We start from the raw sequence: 17,373 nt of genomic DNA, 5'->3' as shown, positions 1-17,373 counted from the left end.
GAGATTTTACAGGTGCTGAGCGACACTGCACAGTATTTTAAGTGCCGTAATTGCTAAGTGTAATAGGTTATTTCTGTCAGCCTTTGTTCTAAATTTTCAATTTTGTCATCAGTCAGACTGTCTCAGATTTTCTAATTAATGTTTTTACTTTAAAGTTGCATTGGGGGAAGGGAAGAAATAAAATCACTCATACATACACTCTGTGTGTGTGTGTGTGTGTAAACATTGCCCTTTTTTAATTCCTAATTTTATTCCTGTAATGCTTCTGTGAACTTCTAATATCGCTTCTGATGCATGTTGTCATCTTGCTTTTCTATTTTGCAGTGCTTTGCAGCTCCCTGCTCATTGATTAAGATGCTAATTTAGGAGAGTTAGAAAACTGCTCTGCACAGTCATGGTGTTGTTTCATTTTGTATTCTCGAATCTGAAATGCATCTTTATTRCTGTGTGTTCTTATCCAAGCATGCTCATGTTACTGAATGCTTTAGAGGTGAGGTGATATAAAGAATTGGCACAAACAAAAGCGATGACTTACAATTTATAGTTTTCTAGATACTTTCTGTTAGTGTGTGAGGGTGGCAAACACTGTAATGAAACTGTAAATGATGTTAGTTGCTCACTTTGCTTTGCTTTAAGGCACTTGAGTTTTAATCCACACTTGGTGCCTCTAAGATACTTGGAGAAGGTGCCTYACCTTAGTGGGTTTCAGAGCATCGTCCCTGCACTACAGCATAAACTGGAAAAGGAGGTTCTGGAGGAGGCAAAATTTTTGTAATGCTTATGTAAAGCTACTAAATGTGATGTATAAGAATATGGCACCAGTTGCAGGATTGGCGGGGGATCTGCATCCAAGTAACTATTTTTTCTCACTGTTTCAGGATCTCTGATTTTCCTAGGCAACTGTTACGGTATTTCTAAGATGCTGTGGTCTCTAGTCTTATTTTGATAACGATGTCACAGTTGTAAAACAACCTGATTAGACTGTGTGATCAGATAATAATGCTATTTAGCAACGTGCCGTGAAAGGAAAATAAAAATGTCTTCTTTACAAACTGCTACATGTACATATATGCATATGTACAAAGATAAAATCGTTTTTTATAAAAGGAAAAGCAGTGCTTGAACGCTTTTACTAGTCCTGGAAACCAAGTTTGGTGTTGAAACTGTCATCACTGGCAAATTGTATCTTGGGACATCTCCTGAAACACATATTAATGATCTGAAATACGAAAGGATCTAAAATACAAAACCAGTAGTTTTTTTAACAGTCAACACATTTATAATGAGGATCACATGGCATTTTAAGATCTAGTCTTGTAAATAGTGTTTTGCTTATGTTGCTCAATGAAAGCCATTAATCATTGTGTAGAAGAAATCAAAATGAGAAGATGAACATTATACATAGGGAGAGGAGGAGCATTTCTCATCCAATAATTATTGCAGCTGCTGCAGTTAATGTAAATGTACTCATGCTCATTGGGGCACAGAGCTCAGTATGGGCTAATAGACCAAATAAACACCTAGGTTCTTGGGTACATTTTGATCTTGCATGGAATTTTGTGCTGCCAGGTAAAAGTTCAGTGCATGTGAGCTTCTGTCACAAAAGCAATTTTAGGGTGATTGTATTGCATTCCTCTGTATCTGAGGTAAAAACATTATTCAGATGTTAAAATGTCATTATATAAACCTATTTTATGTCATTATTTCCTCCTTGAATTCTGTGTTTGTTTCTGACTGCCCTATATTTCGAAGAGATGACAATAGAAAGAGATGTTTAGAAAACATGATTAGGATGAGGGGTAAAAATCTTTCCTTATTAAGAGAAATGGAAAAGTTTGGCTTTTTTGGAAAGAAAGCAAGTAAATAAAAAGGAATCCTAGGGGTGCATAAAAACATACAATACTGATTTTGAGACTATAAAGCAGGTGTTCCTCTTGCCATAATACAAGAAGTTACTTACTGAAATTGCAAGGCAAGAAATGTAAAACTAAAGTCACATAAATTTGTATTACACTGCATAATCAGCATGTGAAACTCATTACCACTGAAAATCACTGAGACCAAGAGAGTAACATTTTCTTTTTTTTTTTTAAAAAAAAAAACCCTAAGGATCAGATGTTTATTAAATAAAAATGCAGACTTTGTTTGTCTTCAAATTAGACACAGTTATAAAAGACAATGGGTTTCAGGGTTATTACTTGCTGGCAATGGAATAAGAAGCAGCCATCATTATGGGAGAATTGTTCTAAAACAGTCCATCAAAACATTTCTTGAAGTATTTAGTATCACCCTTTGTCAGAAGAGAGACCACCGGACGGTGGGAACACTGGGCTGATCTAGCAGCAGCTCCTGTGTTCCCCTGCATTATTAAAAATAGTCCGAGTGCATTTGGAGGAGACTATTTCAGGGCAAAATATATCATGCACTAAAGTAACTCTTAGTGGGGTTGCAGTATGTTGAAGGACCATTTCGTCCATTGTGGAAAATAGTTGTCTTGGCTGGGTAGAAAACTCCGCACAGGGCCATAGATGGCAGAGAAATTTTTGCAGGTTCATTGGGATAAAATTGTACTTTCAGGAACTGCAGAGGAATTTGAACTAGCTATTGTGGACAGATCAGCCACCAGGATTTAATGTTCAGTTTTAAAGACACTTGTGTAGTGAGCTGCATGAACTCCCTATTTATCTGCCTCGGAAGGAGGAAGGGCTGAGTCAAGCCTGCTGGAGTTCAAAGTTAAGCTCTCCGATGCGCTGGGCATCAAAAGTATTGCTTAGATTTGTGTGCCACCTCTTGCAGTTTAGCATCGCTTAGAGCATGTGCTGAATTCTTCCTATTATGTGGGCTACTTGGGGCATGCAGCACATACAGCTCTATAATTAGTCCCTCTAAAAGAAAGCACTTYCCTGTCACTGCTAATACACTGATCTTAGTGTGTAATGGTGTAGTGTATCTGTTGTTATTATATTACTACTGACATAATATGCACTGGCTTGTAAAAATAATACGGAATTTGTAGAGGTTGCACAGTGGTCTGTAGTTTTGACTGATTCCTTCTGATGTTTAAAAATAAGAACTGTGTAAATGCAAATTTATTATTTCAAAAATATCACCCTCCCCAAAGCGTAGGAAACAGGATGCAGCTGTTGCTTTTTGATTTGAATCACAGTCAATTAATGTTCATGATTGGTAAATTTGAATCAGTCTCATGATTTGAATAAAAGATTAGTCTAATTTTTTTATTTTCATGTGTACATGAGAGCAATTAAACACTGTTGCTTGTGTAATTCGTTGCTATATTCTATGACATTAAGCAACTGGAATATTTGACCTTTGCTACAGCAAATGATCAAAGATAAGTGCAGCCAAATTACAGCAGAAAGTTAAATTTGAATATTTTACCAGCTTTCTCTCCAATTTCAATAATTTATAGCAGATGCACAACTTAAGTACTGTACTTTCATACATCTTTCTTTCCCTCACCATTGATTGGTTCACAAACAGTTGTTATTTATTATTTATTTTGAAAGCTTTTCTCAGAAACCTCAGGAGATGAATCTTGTATCAGTTCCTTAAGAGAAGTAGTAATATCAAATACTGTAGTACTAATAATAATAATAAAAAGCAATAGTGTGTTGAGCAAAGAGAGAAAAAGTAAGTTACAGATTGCATGTTTTTACTGGCTAAATCATGATTTTAAAAATCTCTCTAGAATATAATGCTCTAATGATTTTATTTTAGAAGGTGGATTAATAGGCACGGAGATAAAGTCTGAAAAAAATCAATGTCAGCAAATTACTCAGCTGGTGTTTCAGTCCATTCAGTAGTATGTTTTGGCAGTAGGATCTCAAAGCCCATTAATTTATTCACTTCTCCACAGCAAGATGAGCAACTGCATTTCAGATTCAGTGAGTAACTGTTTTTCATACTTCAGATGTTTGTCCAGTGGAAACTCAACTTTGATCCCTGGGTATTTAGAGACAGTTCTCAGTTGCCTGTGCTCTGAGTAGAATTTAATAGAGCCTCATGAAACAACAACAGAACTACAATGCTGAATAAAATCAGCATGAACTTATTCTGCAGGTTTGGAAACTTTCTTTCTTACCCCTGTTTCCTCCTTACTTTCTCTGCCAGGCTCACTCACTCAGCATTGATCAGTATTGAATGTTAGGCTCATCTTCATCTCTCGTAACTTTTGTGTCCTGGCCTTACTATTGTCCTATTTCTTTATGAACTTCTTCATTTTTCATTAAGAAAAAAAAGGTAGAACAATCCTTTACATATTGGATACAGCTAACAACCTGCTGTGATTTACAATGACTGAGTTAAGTGAAATCATCTTTGTTTCTGACTTATGTTCGGCTCTACTGGGCTTTTGCTTACAGGCAGAAAATCTCAGCTATCTTGCTAAGTTTCCTGAACTCCTCTGGCATTTTCAGAAAAAAAAACACTTTCAAATTAGTGAGAGATTTGATATCAATATTACCAAATTAGCTATCTGATTTTTTTATTACCAGAAAGGTGAAACACCACCAGTATTCCAGTGAACGTACTCTGCTTCCCTCCAGCTGCGGTGTTCCTGCTCCTTTTCCAGAGTAATGACAACTCCTTTTCTCCTTATCTTCTGGTCTCTCCATCTTTTTCATCCCTTTCTCTTTATATATGAGCCAAACTCAGTACAAGTAGATAGTTGCTGCTGGCCCTGCTTTTAAGCTAACAAAGTTCTCCTGCCCACCTTGTGGCAGTGACCTCTTTTCTTACCCTAGGGCTGTGTTAAGAAGTTAGAAGTGGAAGAACTGGTATCCATACAATGCATTTAGAGCCAGAGAGATGTCTGGTTTTGTACAGCTGCAATCCTAGAGCTGTGTAGGTATGATAGTTTTGTCACAAGTGGAGGTTCAGGTATGTGTCTGAGCTCAAACATAAAAAACAAAGTACTGGCCTATTCAGACAAAATACCTACCCTTGAAAAATTTGCTAAAGATGTCAACATTTAGCTAAGAATGATATAATAGACAATGCTAAGGGAGAGTAATTTGAGTACTATTCTACTGAAAAATTATCACTCGAAAATTAATGTGTTCAGAATGGTCGTTATCACACCATCCATGATTCAAAGCAAGGTAATACTACTTGAAGCTGCCTTTGTTTGGGACTTAGACMACATATTCTCTTAGTAGCAATTGCTTACTGCTACATTTCTAGCGTTACATTTGCAGTAAAAGAATAAACGTGGAAAATGTGGGCCTCCTGCTGAATGGGGTGGGTGACTTCAGCTGCAAATAATAAGGCTAAGGATATTCAGTGCCTTCTTTGTGTAGGTTTTCACTGACCAGGTCTCCCAAGCTTTTGCTCCTAGAATAGGGTTCAAGGAATAGAGAAACTATCAGTAGTGGAAGAGAATTGAGTCAGAAATCAACTTTGAAAAGTCATAAAGATTGAGGGAGGTCCCGGATGACTGAAGAAAGGCCAGTGTTGCACCCATCTTCAAAAAGGCAAGAAGGATGCCCCCGGGAATTACAGGGTGATCAGCTTCCCTTTAGCTCCTGGGAAGGTCATAGAGCAAGCCATCTTGGTGGAGGTTTGGGATAGCCAAGAGGGATTTACCAAGAGTAAATCATACCTGACCAACCTGATTGCCTTCTGTGAATAAATGGCTAGATATGTGGATGAGGGGAGAGCAGTGGGTGTCGTCTAGCTTGACAGTAGGAAGCATTTTGACGCTTTTCCCAGAGCATCCATTATCCCAAGTTGGGATATTACATTCCAGATGGATAGACTACAAGATGTGTGAAAAACTGGCTGGATCACTGGGTTCAAAGTGTTAATAGCTGATGGCTTATACTCTACCTGGAGGCTTGTTGCAAGCAGAGGACTGCAAGGGTCTATACCGGGACCTGTCCTGTTTAATATCTTATCAGTGACCTGAAGGAGGAGATGGAATGCACTCTCAATATTTTATGGATGACTCCAAGCTAGAGGGGGCAGTCGGTACACACGAGGGCAAGACTGCCATCCAGAGGGACCTAGGGAGGTGGGGGGAACGGGCTGATGTGAAATTCAACATGGAAAAATGCAAAGTCCTGCACCGGAGGCAGTCAAATACCCTACATTGTGTGACTAGCTGGGTAGCAGCTCTGTTGATGACAACCTGGAGGTCCTGGTTGACAGCAGGCTAGATGTGAGAAAGCAGTGTGCCCCTGCGTGGAGTCAGCAAAACAGCATGTCTGAGCTTTATCCATCCTCTTTGGCACAATGTCTTGCAGCTCTCAAGGCTCAAAGCAGGTCTGGTGAAGTTGACAGCTGCTGCACTTTGTGGTGGCACAGCTGAGAAGTGCTCACGCGTGGTTTTTTTCTGTCTCATCTGTGGGAATGACCGACTGCATTGTAACGAACAGCTGAGGATGATAACATTGTAAAACGTTGYTCAAATATATCAGGGGTGAAGATGGACAAAACAATGTGAAATGTGGATTTGGCTTGTAGTTTGTAGTGGTATAATTGATAGGCTTTTAATGCAAACAGCTTAAACAATTTAAAAATAATCAATATTAAATGATAGTTGCTGTTAAGTATCTTAGCTGTTTTGTATCCATGCTTGATGGATATGTATTCATATGTAGGTTGCACTAGATATTTTCTGACTATGAAATTGCAGCAGCAGGTTGTGAAACATGTATGAAATTAAAATTTTGAATGCATAGAGGGCTTAAAAATACAGATGGCTGTGGAGGCTTTGCTATGCAGGACTATGATGTGCATTTCCAAATAGCTGGAAAAGCTCATCATACCTTGGAAGTACAAGAAAGAAAGAAGAATCCTTAAACTGCTTTAAAGTCTAAGCAAATCTTTTTTTGCTTTTTTTCCTCAGTGGTGGATTTACTCTTACTCTAGCGTGAGAGCTGTTTACAAGGAAGAACTTCAAGTTCTCTCTTTTAAGTTTAGCACCTTATTTAGCATGTTTACATGTTATTTAATTCTATCCTTTGCAGGGCCAGTGTGGGCAGGATGGATTCTGAGGAGGAAAAGTGTGTGAAATGCTTCAAGAAAAGGAGRTGGGCCAGGTGCCCAAGAATAGCTCTTACCCCTTTTTTCTGCAAATAGAAACCTCTTCCTACCTAAGAGAATCAGGATTTGGTTCAGCTGTTGATTTGAATGTCTAGCTTATAGAAATGAAGCATTTGTCTTGCCTTTCCTGTTTTGTTCCCTTGCTGCTCTTTGATGTAGAGTAACAAGATCCCAACTGAGAAAGGCAAATGAAAAGAAAGTTGGGACTCTGTTTAGAAATGAATTTTCTTTGAGATGCATAACTTACCTATACACCTCGGTTTTATGTTTCTCAGTAAAAACAAATAACATTGTTACCAAGCAAAGCAAGCGGCCTGGGGGTGAGCTTTGTGTTAGGACTGAGTAATAGATCTTATAATAAGATGCATGTGAAGGACAACGTCATGGCTAATGAAATTCCTTTCACTATAGTGTTTTAATACATGCTGTTTATAATGCATTATTAACTGGTTTTGCTTTTTTTTTTTTTTTTTTTTTTTTTTTTTTTTTTTTTTTTTTTTTTTTTTTTTTTTTTTTTTTTTTNTAACAGATATATGGAAAGCTACATCTTATGGTTGTCACTAGATGTTCACCAGGGCAATTCAGAGTTTTCAGGATATATTAGGAAAAGGATATTAATTCTATTTATAGACACTTGTATTCATAATAGAAAATAAATATTTGTTCCTCAACACATAGAAGGACATGATTTACCATAACTATTCAGTTTGATAAAGGCAGCAATGTGTTCCCTGCTCTGGTTGTTTTAGTGCACTGTCAGGGACCTCTGTCAGATTGGTTAGTATGGCCATGTGTAAGAGAAAGAAAAATTATTATATGATTAATGTGGTTGTACTATTTAAACATATTCCCCTTCCCCCTAGAAGTTGTAGTGTTCTTTATTTTTATTGACTCTCATTGGGGTAACATGCATCTTTTTATCACAAGTTAATACTAGGAGAAGAAACTTAATGGCTTCACCGGACAGTTAAAGAAAAAAAAGTCTGATTTTGTTCTCATTAACAGTTTTCAAATTGACTCCCAAATGTTACCAGAGCAAGTGTTTTAATACAGTAGTATAAGTAGGGTAATGACTCTTAAAGGAAAACAAGCATTAATGTTGTGTGCCTTTTCTTACAGGAAATTAAAATGCATGACTGACAGTGAAACAGTTGCACCTGACTGGCCTTACTACAAAACCATTGATAGGATCTTATCCAAAGTGACAGACCACAGCGATGTGAAAATGCATGAAAATCAGCAGCCAGGTCCTTCTACATCACAGACAGAGGCCTCACAGTCTCCATCAGCTAAGTCTACACCTTTGTACTTGCCATATAACCAGTTTACATATGAAGGAAGGGAAGAGTGCTTTGAAGATGAACATTCASAGAGCTCATCCAGCTTACTGTCTTACAAGTTGAGGTAGCATTTAATTCTTTTTCCTTTCTTACATTTCACAGAATGAACCAGATCTGCTATATAAAAGGAAGTTCCTAGAACATTTCTCTCTGATGACTGTTGCAGCTTTTCTGTAAATCACAAATGAGATAAATTCTCCAGTCTCAGCAATTCTGCTAAACTGGGGCATTTGCTTCCTTCACAAGAGACTGGAAGACAGTAGAAAGACTGGGCTAAAGGTCATATATTATTGCTGAAATTCTGCATGCATGTCACTGATCACATGAGGCAGAGTATTCAGCTGTTATTAAAATGGTGAAAAGATGAAAACTAAGTATTTCTGAAGACATTGAAACTATGGTACTTACACAGTTTGAGAGTACATTACAGTAATTTTAAATATAATTGAGGATGTCACTTTTTCAAAGTAAAGGTTAATTTGAGAATGCAAATTTGTGTTTCCTTTTTTGATAAGGTCAGAATTCTCTGGGAAGCGCAATTTTAACAAAAGGCAAGGTTGTACAGTTGATGCAAAATTTAGACTTTACTGGTCTCATTTTTCATCCAAAGTATTGTAGAAATAAGACTTGATTACAATTTTCTGTCAGGAAAAAAAAGTTTATCCTTGAGATACCTATCATAGGTCTATGAGGCTTTAACTATGACAGCAAAATTATCTGCCAGTCATGCAACTGAGAAACTGTTCAGCTACAAGAAGAACCAACCAAACAAGTTTGGATTATTGATTTCCAGGCCTACTATTGGATGAGTAAAACCAGGATAAATTCATTCAGTGGTTCAAAGAAATTACATTCAAATAGCTGATAATTTTAAAACCATAATTTTCTGCATATTTTTGGTACCTCGGTATCTATTCTTGTGACTAATTCTTGAAATGTAACAGCCTTTTTGTTCACAAGCAACAATTTTTTAAATCATAGTTCATATTAAGTAGTTGATATCTCTAATATATAATCTATATTGATTTAGTATCTGTAAACTCCAAGACCACATTTCTTATGCAAGGACTTTTTTTTTCCAAAATCAGCATTTTATTTCTGATAATATTATTTAATATTTAATTTAAACATCACTTTTTTTATAAACATGAAGTATATTTATTCACTAGACCATTTGGTAACATAATTAATATAATTTTAAAAAGTAAGTTACCTCAGTTTAGGGACAACTCCAGGTCAACACTGGTGGTGATGAGTAGGAGGCGGGAGGAGAGAGGTCTCCACACTAGGTTTCATTACAAGATGTGGACAAGCCATCACAGAAGTCAAGCTAATCAACCACAAATGTGTATCCAACCACAAATGTGTATCCATTGTGTTTACTTGTTTGTAGATAAAGTAGGCTTAAACCACTCTAACTGAATTCTCTTCAGTGTAATAAGTTCTGAAAATTTTAGGCTATAATGAATTTTAGCCAACTTCAGGTTCAGTGATTTCTACTTCATCCAAAGTAATTACCTAACCTGTTTCAAAAGTATTCAAAAGTATTTGAACTTGGACAGTTTGGAAACTCCACACCATTTAAATCTACTCTTTAATGACATGGACTGGCTTTGAACAGGCTGCAAATCAATATGGCAGGTAATGACGTGCTGTCCTTGTTGTAGTTCAGGACACAGTGGTGCCGTTGTCCAGGAAGGACGTCTGTGAAACTAGGTTTGTGATGGGGAGGGAAAGGCAGGTCAACTGTGTGCACAGTACAGCCTCTGTAATACGTTACTCCCCAAATATTAATGCAGCCATGCTCTGATCATATCATTGTTTACTGTGGTTATAAAAGAATTTTACATAATGCAATATTGTGAATCTCATTTAACTGCAAGATATGTTTATATTTGTCAGTTCAAATGCAGTTGTGTATTTGTGCTAAAAAAGAAAAAAAAAAGTGATCTAGTGATCTATAGCCACYACTTGAGAGATTAATATAACGTATCAGATGAGTGACATGATACGATTAAAAATGTGCAGGTACTTGTGACATTAATTGGGCTTGTATCTGGAGGAGGAAAAGAAAGGTGTTAAAATAGTCATAGTGGGTCTTGAAAAGCTTGTACAACTTTGACCTGTTTAGTTCAGCTGGATGAAACAGAGAAGTGTAGGGAATCCTTTTTTTGACCAGAGCAAAATACAGCAGTTGCTAATGATATCAGATGGGTTGAAATCACTTGTAGCTGACATGATAAAACAGGAAAGATACTACTTTTAGAGGTTACTAATGGAATTATGAGTTGAGAAGCAATTTTCAGCTTAAGCAATTAGTGTGTGGTACTATATATCAAAAACACTTTGAAATAACCAACCACAGAGAAAAGAATTGGCATACAAAATTTAGATCCATCTTGTTTTTTTATACATGCCTTTTCTCTAGAAACTGCATTGATAGTCCAATAGGCTAAAAACGGAACTAAAGATAATACTGAGATTTTGAATTGAAAAAAATCAAATTCCCAATTTCCCCCTCAATTTTTGTATTTTCCAGCTATATGTAAAGCAAATATTTTGAAAAATATACATATATATCTATTTGCAAAATATARTGCATTTACATTTATAGTGGCCAAGAAGGCCAATGGTATCCTGGGGTGCATTAGGAAGAGTGTTGCCAGTAGGTCAAGGGAGGTGATCCTGCCCCTCTACTCAGCCCTGGGGAGGCCTYATCTCGAGTACTGGAGAGCCCAGAACTGGACACAGTACAAGAGAGACAGGGAGCTACTGGAGAGAGACCAGCAGAGGGCTACAAGGATGATCAGAGGGCTGGAGCACCTGCCCTATGAGGAACGGCTGCGAGAGCTGGGCCTCTTCAGCCTGGGGAAGAGAAGACTGAGGGGGGATCTKATCAATGTGTACAAGTACCTGAAGGGAGGATGTCAAGGGGACGGGGACAAACTCTTTTCAGTTGTCCCGTGTGACAGGACAAGAGRCAATGGGCAGAAACCGAAGCACAGGAAGTTCTGCCTGACCGTGAGGGGGAATTTCTTCCCTGTGAGAGTGACGGAGCACTGGACCAGGTTGCCCAGAGAGGTGGTGGAGTCTCCTTCTCTGGAGATCTTCACAGCCCGCCTGGATGCAACCCTGTCTAACATGCTCTAGGTGACCCTGCTGAGCAGGGGGGTTGGACTAGATGGTCTCCAGAGGTCCCTTCCAACCTTACTGATTTTATGATTCTACAACTGTATATTCCTTATTTTTCTATGAAACAGATTATACATAGATCAGTCAAATATACACAATTTTTTTTTCCCAGTAGTAAAAATGATGTTATGGCATCAATAGATCAGTGAAAAAACTCAAACTGTGTGTGTATGTTGTGTGTGTGTGTATATATATTTACATATATATATGTATTTTAGAGTCATATTTAAACTTCTGAAAATCTTACTCTTGTCCCTTTAAAAACTTGAGCCTTTGAGTGTAAGTTTTGTATTTTTCATAGTATCCCAGAATGTAGCAGGAGACTACATAGGTATATAAGTTAGAACATAAATGATTGGATTTCATGATACAGAAAGATGTCAAGATTTATACTTCAATCAATACATGCATATTATCAAGCTGAAAATAGTTGAAACTAGGTTTCTTTGCATTTTACTTGAAGTTTGAGTCTGGGAGCTTCTTGCAGAAACCTTGCCTTTTTCTAGTTAATGATACTACAGTTAACATAGGATCAAATTATTTTTTCTTACTGCAATTTCCAGATGAGAAAAACATTTAGAATCCTTATTTCCCTTTTATGGGGCATCTGCTATTAGTTCAGTATTGTTCTAACATTGCTCTTGGACTTCAACAAAGCTTTCATTGTATTGCAGTGCCCATAAAACATGTGACAATAATAGAATTATTGTCAGTAATATAATGCAATGTGATGGAGTCTTGTACTGCAGCTTAAAAAAAAAATAAACCAAAATTTCTGGCAGCACTATACATGACTTTTTATCTAATTGAAATCAGTTTTTTTTCCCCCACCCTATGGACTAATTTATTGTCTTGTTTTTTATTGTCAAGGTAGTAACAGAACTTTATACAGACTTCGTATATGTGGTTCAGATCTTATCTGTTCTGCTTTTGCTATCATACTGAAAAGAGGGACAAAAAGTTATATTCATAGATTGATAAATTATAGTAAAGATGACAGTATCATCTAATCTGAAATTCTATTAAACCCCATCCACATATTGAATCCAATTACTCTGATGTGGAGTATATAAATTTTATTTCTTCGACATGGTTCTCTTCAGTAGTGGACTATTGCACTCAGAAACCCCGTATCTATGGTGTCCTCCACTTCTTTCTTCCTATGATTTGTTCACTGGAAATTTTCCCCTAGATATCCAGTCTAGATCTGATGTGCTTGGAAGAATGAGAATTCATGCTTCCCTATAGAAATCTGTTTTAGTGATTAATCCCTCGCTTAAACCAGTGTCTTGTTTCTAATTTGAATATACTGAGGTAAACAGAAGTAACTTCTGAAAGATTAACTTGTCACTGTAATCAGTATTTTGTGCTTTTTGTCTTGAGGTAGTTATAAACCATGATCATATAGTCTTTTAGTATTCTTTACTTTTTAAAAGATAGGTTGAGTTATTTGGTACCAGAAGGTTTACACACACAGGAACAGTAAGAATAGGTAACATAAATTAACCTAGATGTGAACTGTGTAATAGAACTTGAACTGCTTTAAAATCTGATGTGGTTGCTAATTCAGGAGGTAATAGTTTTGGCAAGACTTTTAATCTTTTTTAAAATTAAGCAATGGCTATTCAAAGGCTGAATGGGCAGTAGTTACAAAGAAATTTGAACTTTGTTATGCTCATTATATAGTGCATAACTATTATGCAGACTTGTTATCATAGCAAGGTGCTTTTTACCAGGAGATCCAAATTGCTCTGATTCTCAGTCCTCACACTCTAAAGATATTTGTATCATCTCATTTATCTATTTATTTATATCCAGACCATTGTAAATTCTTTTTCCTAAAGATACAGGTTATGGAGGGCTATTCAGATTTGTACAAAACTACAGAAGTACAAACATGCCAGATACAGTGGTTAGCAGCTGAGAGCAGAAACTCACAGTGCTGGAGACCCATTTGACATGAAGTAGTCAGAAATGAAAAATTATCAGTGTAGTTTTGTGGAGGTAATGCATCTGGTAAATGATTACTCTTTATATTTAACTCCTGTTTCATTAATTATTCACACACATCCCTGAAATATGAGCCTTACTTGGTGAGTTGTAGGTAATCAACTGAGGAACTTTTTAATTGAACAGTGAATTAAACTGATCTATTTATATAAGTAGATAGCACTTGCATTTGAGAGCAAAGAGATTTTGCATAATAGTATCTGGAGGTTTTGCTTTGTTCTGCCTGGTGCCAGCATACACTGTAAATTCTATTCAGCCTCCTAGGTGAGGGGGGACATTTTTATCTCTTGGTTTTCTTCACTGTTTTGGACCTTTGTGTGCACATAGCTTTCCAAGGTTCTGCTTGGAACATAGTCCCAGTGCCAAAGCTCTTCCATGCTTTCTTTGCTTGAGCACTCAGGGAAGCACCAGTGCCAGTTCTCTTGGAGACTCTTTGTCGTAGACAMTGGCCTCCCAAGAGTATCAGCAGATTGTCTTTGAGGTCCTGGATTTCCTAGACCTCTCTTTCCTCCAGACCTCAAAATCTACCCTCAGAGACTAGGCTTTGCAAAAAGGAGATGCTTCTTTCACAGAGGATGTGGGTGCTCTCTGTCAGGATTTGTTCACTCCTCATCATTACAGAGGTGTAGGCTGCACAAGAATGCAGTGTRGAAAATCAGCAACAACCGACTGGTGTTTGCTACAGCAGACCTTGATCATTTCTTATGCTGGTGCCCGGAGACTGCCAAATTGGAAGTAGTCCTGGCTGAAACTATTTCAGGATGTTGATGCTGGTGGAGTGCTCATTGCTGAATCTTATGTGCYGTATTCCTAGCCCCGCTTCACTCTAGCCTCTCTGCTCTAAAGAGATATTGACACTGGAGAGTGCTCTCTGGCCCTACCTAGGAGACTTCCAACTTCTCAAGAAAGATGGCACAGTATCTTAGGAAACACTTCAGGATTCAAGTGACTCCTTCAAGAATCACTGGACATTTGCATCGTTCCATGTCCCTCAGGGCTCTAATACTCATAAATTATGCTCTTTAGATTCTTCATTCCTTCTTTCATCAACCTCGTCTCAAGAGATCTCTTTCAAGAGCTATCTTGTGAGAAGAGATAACTGTAAATTCCAGGCCTTTACTACAGATTTATGTGTGATCACTAAAACCCTCCCCTCTCATTAATGGCCACTATGACTGCAGAAAAAATGAGATTGGGAGCACACCAAAGACAGGGGTGTCTGAAATTGTTATTTCTTTTCAATTAAGATTGGTAATGTCAACTATAAACAGAAACACAGTGAGTATTTAGGAGGCCTTAAAGAATACTTGTGCCCTGGTTTTGGGGGGAACTTCTCTGTGCTATGGCTGCCACCCAGTTTTGAACAAGTACTTGTCAGTGGATACTTGCTAAATATCAACAGATATCTGAAGATACTGCTGAAGTGGCTTCCCAGATAGTTGTCATTGTCATCAGACATTCTGCCTCTCTCTCCTCTCTGGAGCTGTCCAAGACAGTTATTGTTATATATGTAATAACTTTTGATGGGCTGCATCTGTTTAATTGAAAAAACAGAAAACATCTTGCATTCCTGTATGAACTCTATGACAACCCTTTAATCAATTATTTTTTCCTCTGAAAAATAAGGCTCCTTTTAGATCTTTCAATCCAAATCACTCCATTTCCTTTTCCCACATTTTTTCTGTCCCGATTGAAATAAAAAAGTGGTAGTCACAATTATGAACAAGCTCACGAGCTCAGTGCAGCTCAGTATTCTTGACATGCCCCAGATTTTCTCTCTCATTCCTTATTAAGGACCACTCTCACCAAAGAGTGACTTACTCTGACAAGATGTCCTCATTGTGCTAAGTCCCAGTGCTCACCAGTTTTGGGTTGAGAGTTTTACCACAGCTTCCTTCTAGTACTGTATGGTGCAGAGGATAGAGATTTGCCTAGTTTCTGGTAATTAGAGCCTCTATGCAGAAAAAAAATCAAGTTCAGAAGGTGATTTTGGCTGAAATGATGCCAACATTTCAGAGAGCAGATTGGTTTGTTGCTCTGTCTCCTAGAATACCATTGCAAGTGGAGTGGCAGGAATCTTGGAATAAACAGATCTTGTGTTGTCCTTAGACTGCTGTAGACCTTTTCCACTTGGTCAGCATCTTTGAGAACCACATTTCAAATAATCCTGGCCCTTTGAATTGATGGGGCAAAACTGAATTTGATGTCAGCCAAGACCCATTTTTTTCAGGATGTCCAACAATGATAATCTCACTGACCAGCTGAAAGCTTGGGCCACAGTTTATGCAAAGAGCAACATGTATTTTTTTTGACACACATCTTTGCCTGAAATTAAAGATGATTATCATATTTAGCCATCATGTTCAAATGATTAAGCTTTCTTTCTCCAAGATTTTAATAGCATTTTAATTTATCCATGTGTTTCTTTTCATAGAACTGACCCTTTTTGGGTTATTGCACACTTGAATGTCAAAAGGACTGTGTCTTTTCATTATATTTGCAGCAGTAAGTCTTTCAGGTGCTTAGGATTGTTTATTTCTCTTGCTGAGAGATTGGAATGTCACAGTTAACTGTTGCACAAAGCAACTGAATCCTGCCAAGAAGGATATGGTGCATGAAATTATGATACAAATCTGCCACAGCTGAGTGACATCCCTCCACACTCCCCTCTTCATAGAATTAAAACACATTCCACAAGAGTTCAGGTTATGCTGATATCCTTATTCAAGGATGTCCTGACACCTGCAGGTTGTTGACCTGGCACACTACTCATAACTGTATTGTCTCATTGCCTTTCATCCAGAGAGGATGCTGCATTTGGCAGAACATGTCTGAGATCACTGTTTACCTGAATGGGACTTTGAGACCCATCACTGGATACCTCTGATCTTAGGGTCTTCATTTTGGAGCTACTCAAAGAATGATTGCACAAACGGACTGTCACTCTTAAGATAGAAAAACAAATTACCTATCTGTAACTGAAGGCTTTTTTAGGTGTGTAGTTCACATGCATGTTTGCTTGCTACCTGCTGCTTCTCCTCCTTCATTGTATAGCATACTTCTTTCTTAGATTACAGGTTAAGAGAAACAGATCTTGTGTGTGTGTGTGTGTGCGCGCGCAAGTATGTTCTGACTTGCACGCTTTGTGTCAATAAGCAATGTGCAGATGTGTCAATGGATTATGCTACAGTAAAATGCCTGCGGTCCTGGGTTCATCTGTTGTACGGTTACCCCAGGTATGGCCACGTGAACAATACATCTTGAGATCAGCTTCTCAAAAAATGAGAAGGTTGTAGATGTACTATTCTGTATTTCTGGTAAATGTATTTGATGAAAAAGCAAGCTCTTAAACTGCCACCCCAAAATATCTGTAAAATCAAATATGAAATGTGATCAACCTGTAGCATATATGATAAAAAGGAACCTTGCAAGCAGTATCTTACTCAACTTGTATATAGTTTATAATGCTTTGTGCTGTAGTACATAAATAAGTAGCTGGCACAACTGCTTTGCCTTTGTTTAAGGGAAAATGCTAAGATTAGTATGCCATAGTAGGATCAGCCTCACTGGTGCAATGCTTTAAAAAAATGGAATAAATATAATAGCTAGATAAGCAAAAGATCTCTCTCAATACAGCTTTTAAACTTGATGTGTAAGAAATGCCAAAATAAAAAGAAAATACTATGCTTCATACTCTGCAGGAAAAATTCTTGTTAAAAAATGAAATTAAATTGTTTTTACAGTCAATAACTGTACATTACTATAC

General features: G+C 37.4%; 1 protein-coding gene across 4 annotated transcripts in view; it reads left to right on the top strand.

Moving 5' to 3' along the window:
• Positions 1-17,373, top strand: part of MSANTD1 (Myb/SANT DNA binding domain containing 1) — a 44,795-nt gene that overhangs the window by 26,351 nt on the left and 1,071 nt on the right. For all 4 annotated transcript variants that reach the window (XM_085309695.1, XM_085309697.1, XM_085309698.1 and 1 more), the window contains one exon: positions 8,185-8,469. In XM_085309695.1, the coding sequence (XP_085165821.1) occupies positions 8,185-8,469 (285 nt within the window). The remainder of the gene's footprint in view (positions 1-8,184; positions 8,470-17,373) is intronic.

Source organism: Rhea americana, unplaced genomic scaffold, assembly GCF_003343005.1.
Source record: "Rhea americana isolate MKP2758 unplaced genomic scaffold, rheAme1 scaffold_30, whole genome shotgun sequence".
NCBI lineage: Eukaryota > Metazoa > Chordata > Aves > Rheiformes > Rheidae > Rhea > Rhea americana.
The sequence above is the reverse complement of the archived record's forward strand: the minus strand, read 5'-3'. Positions and strand labels throughout refer to the sequence as shown.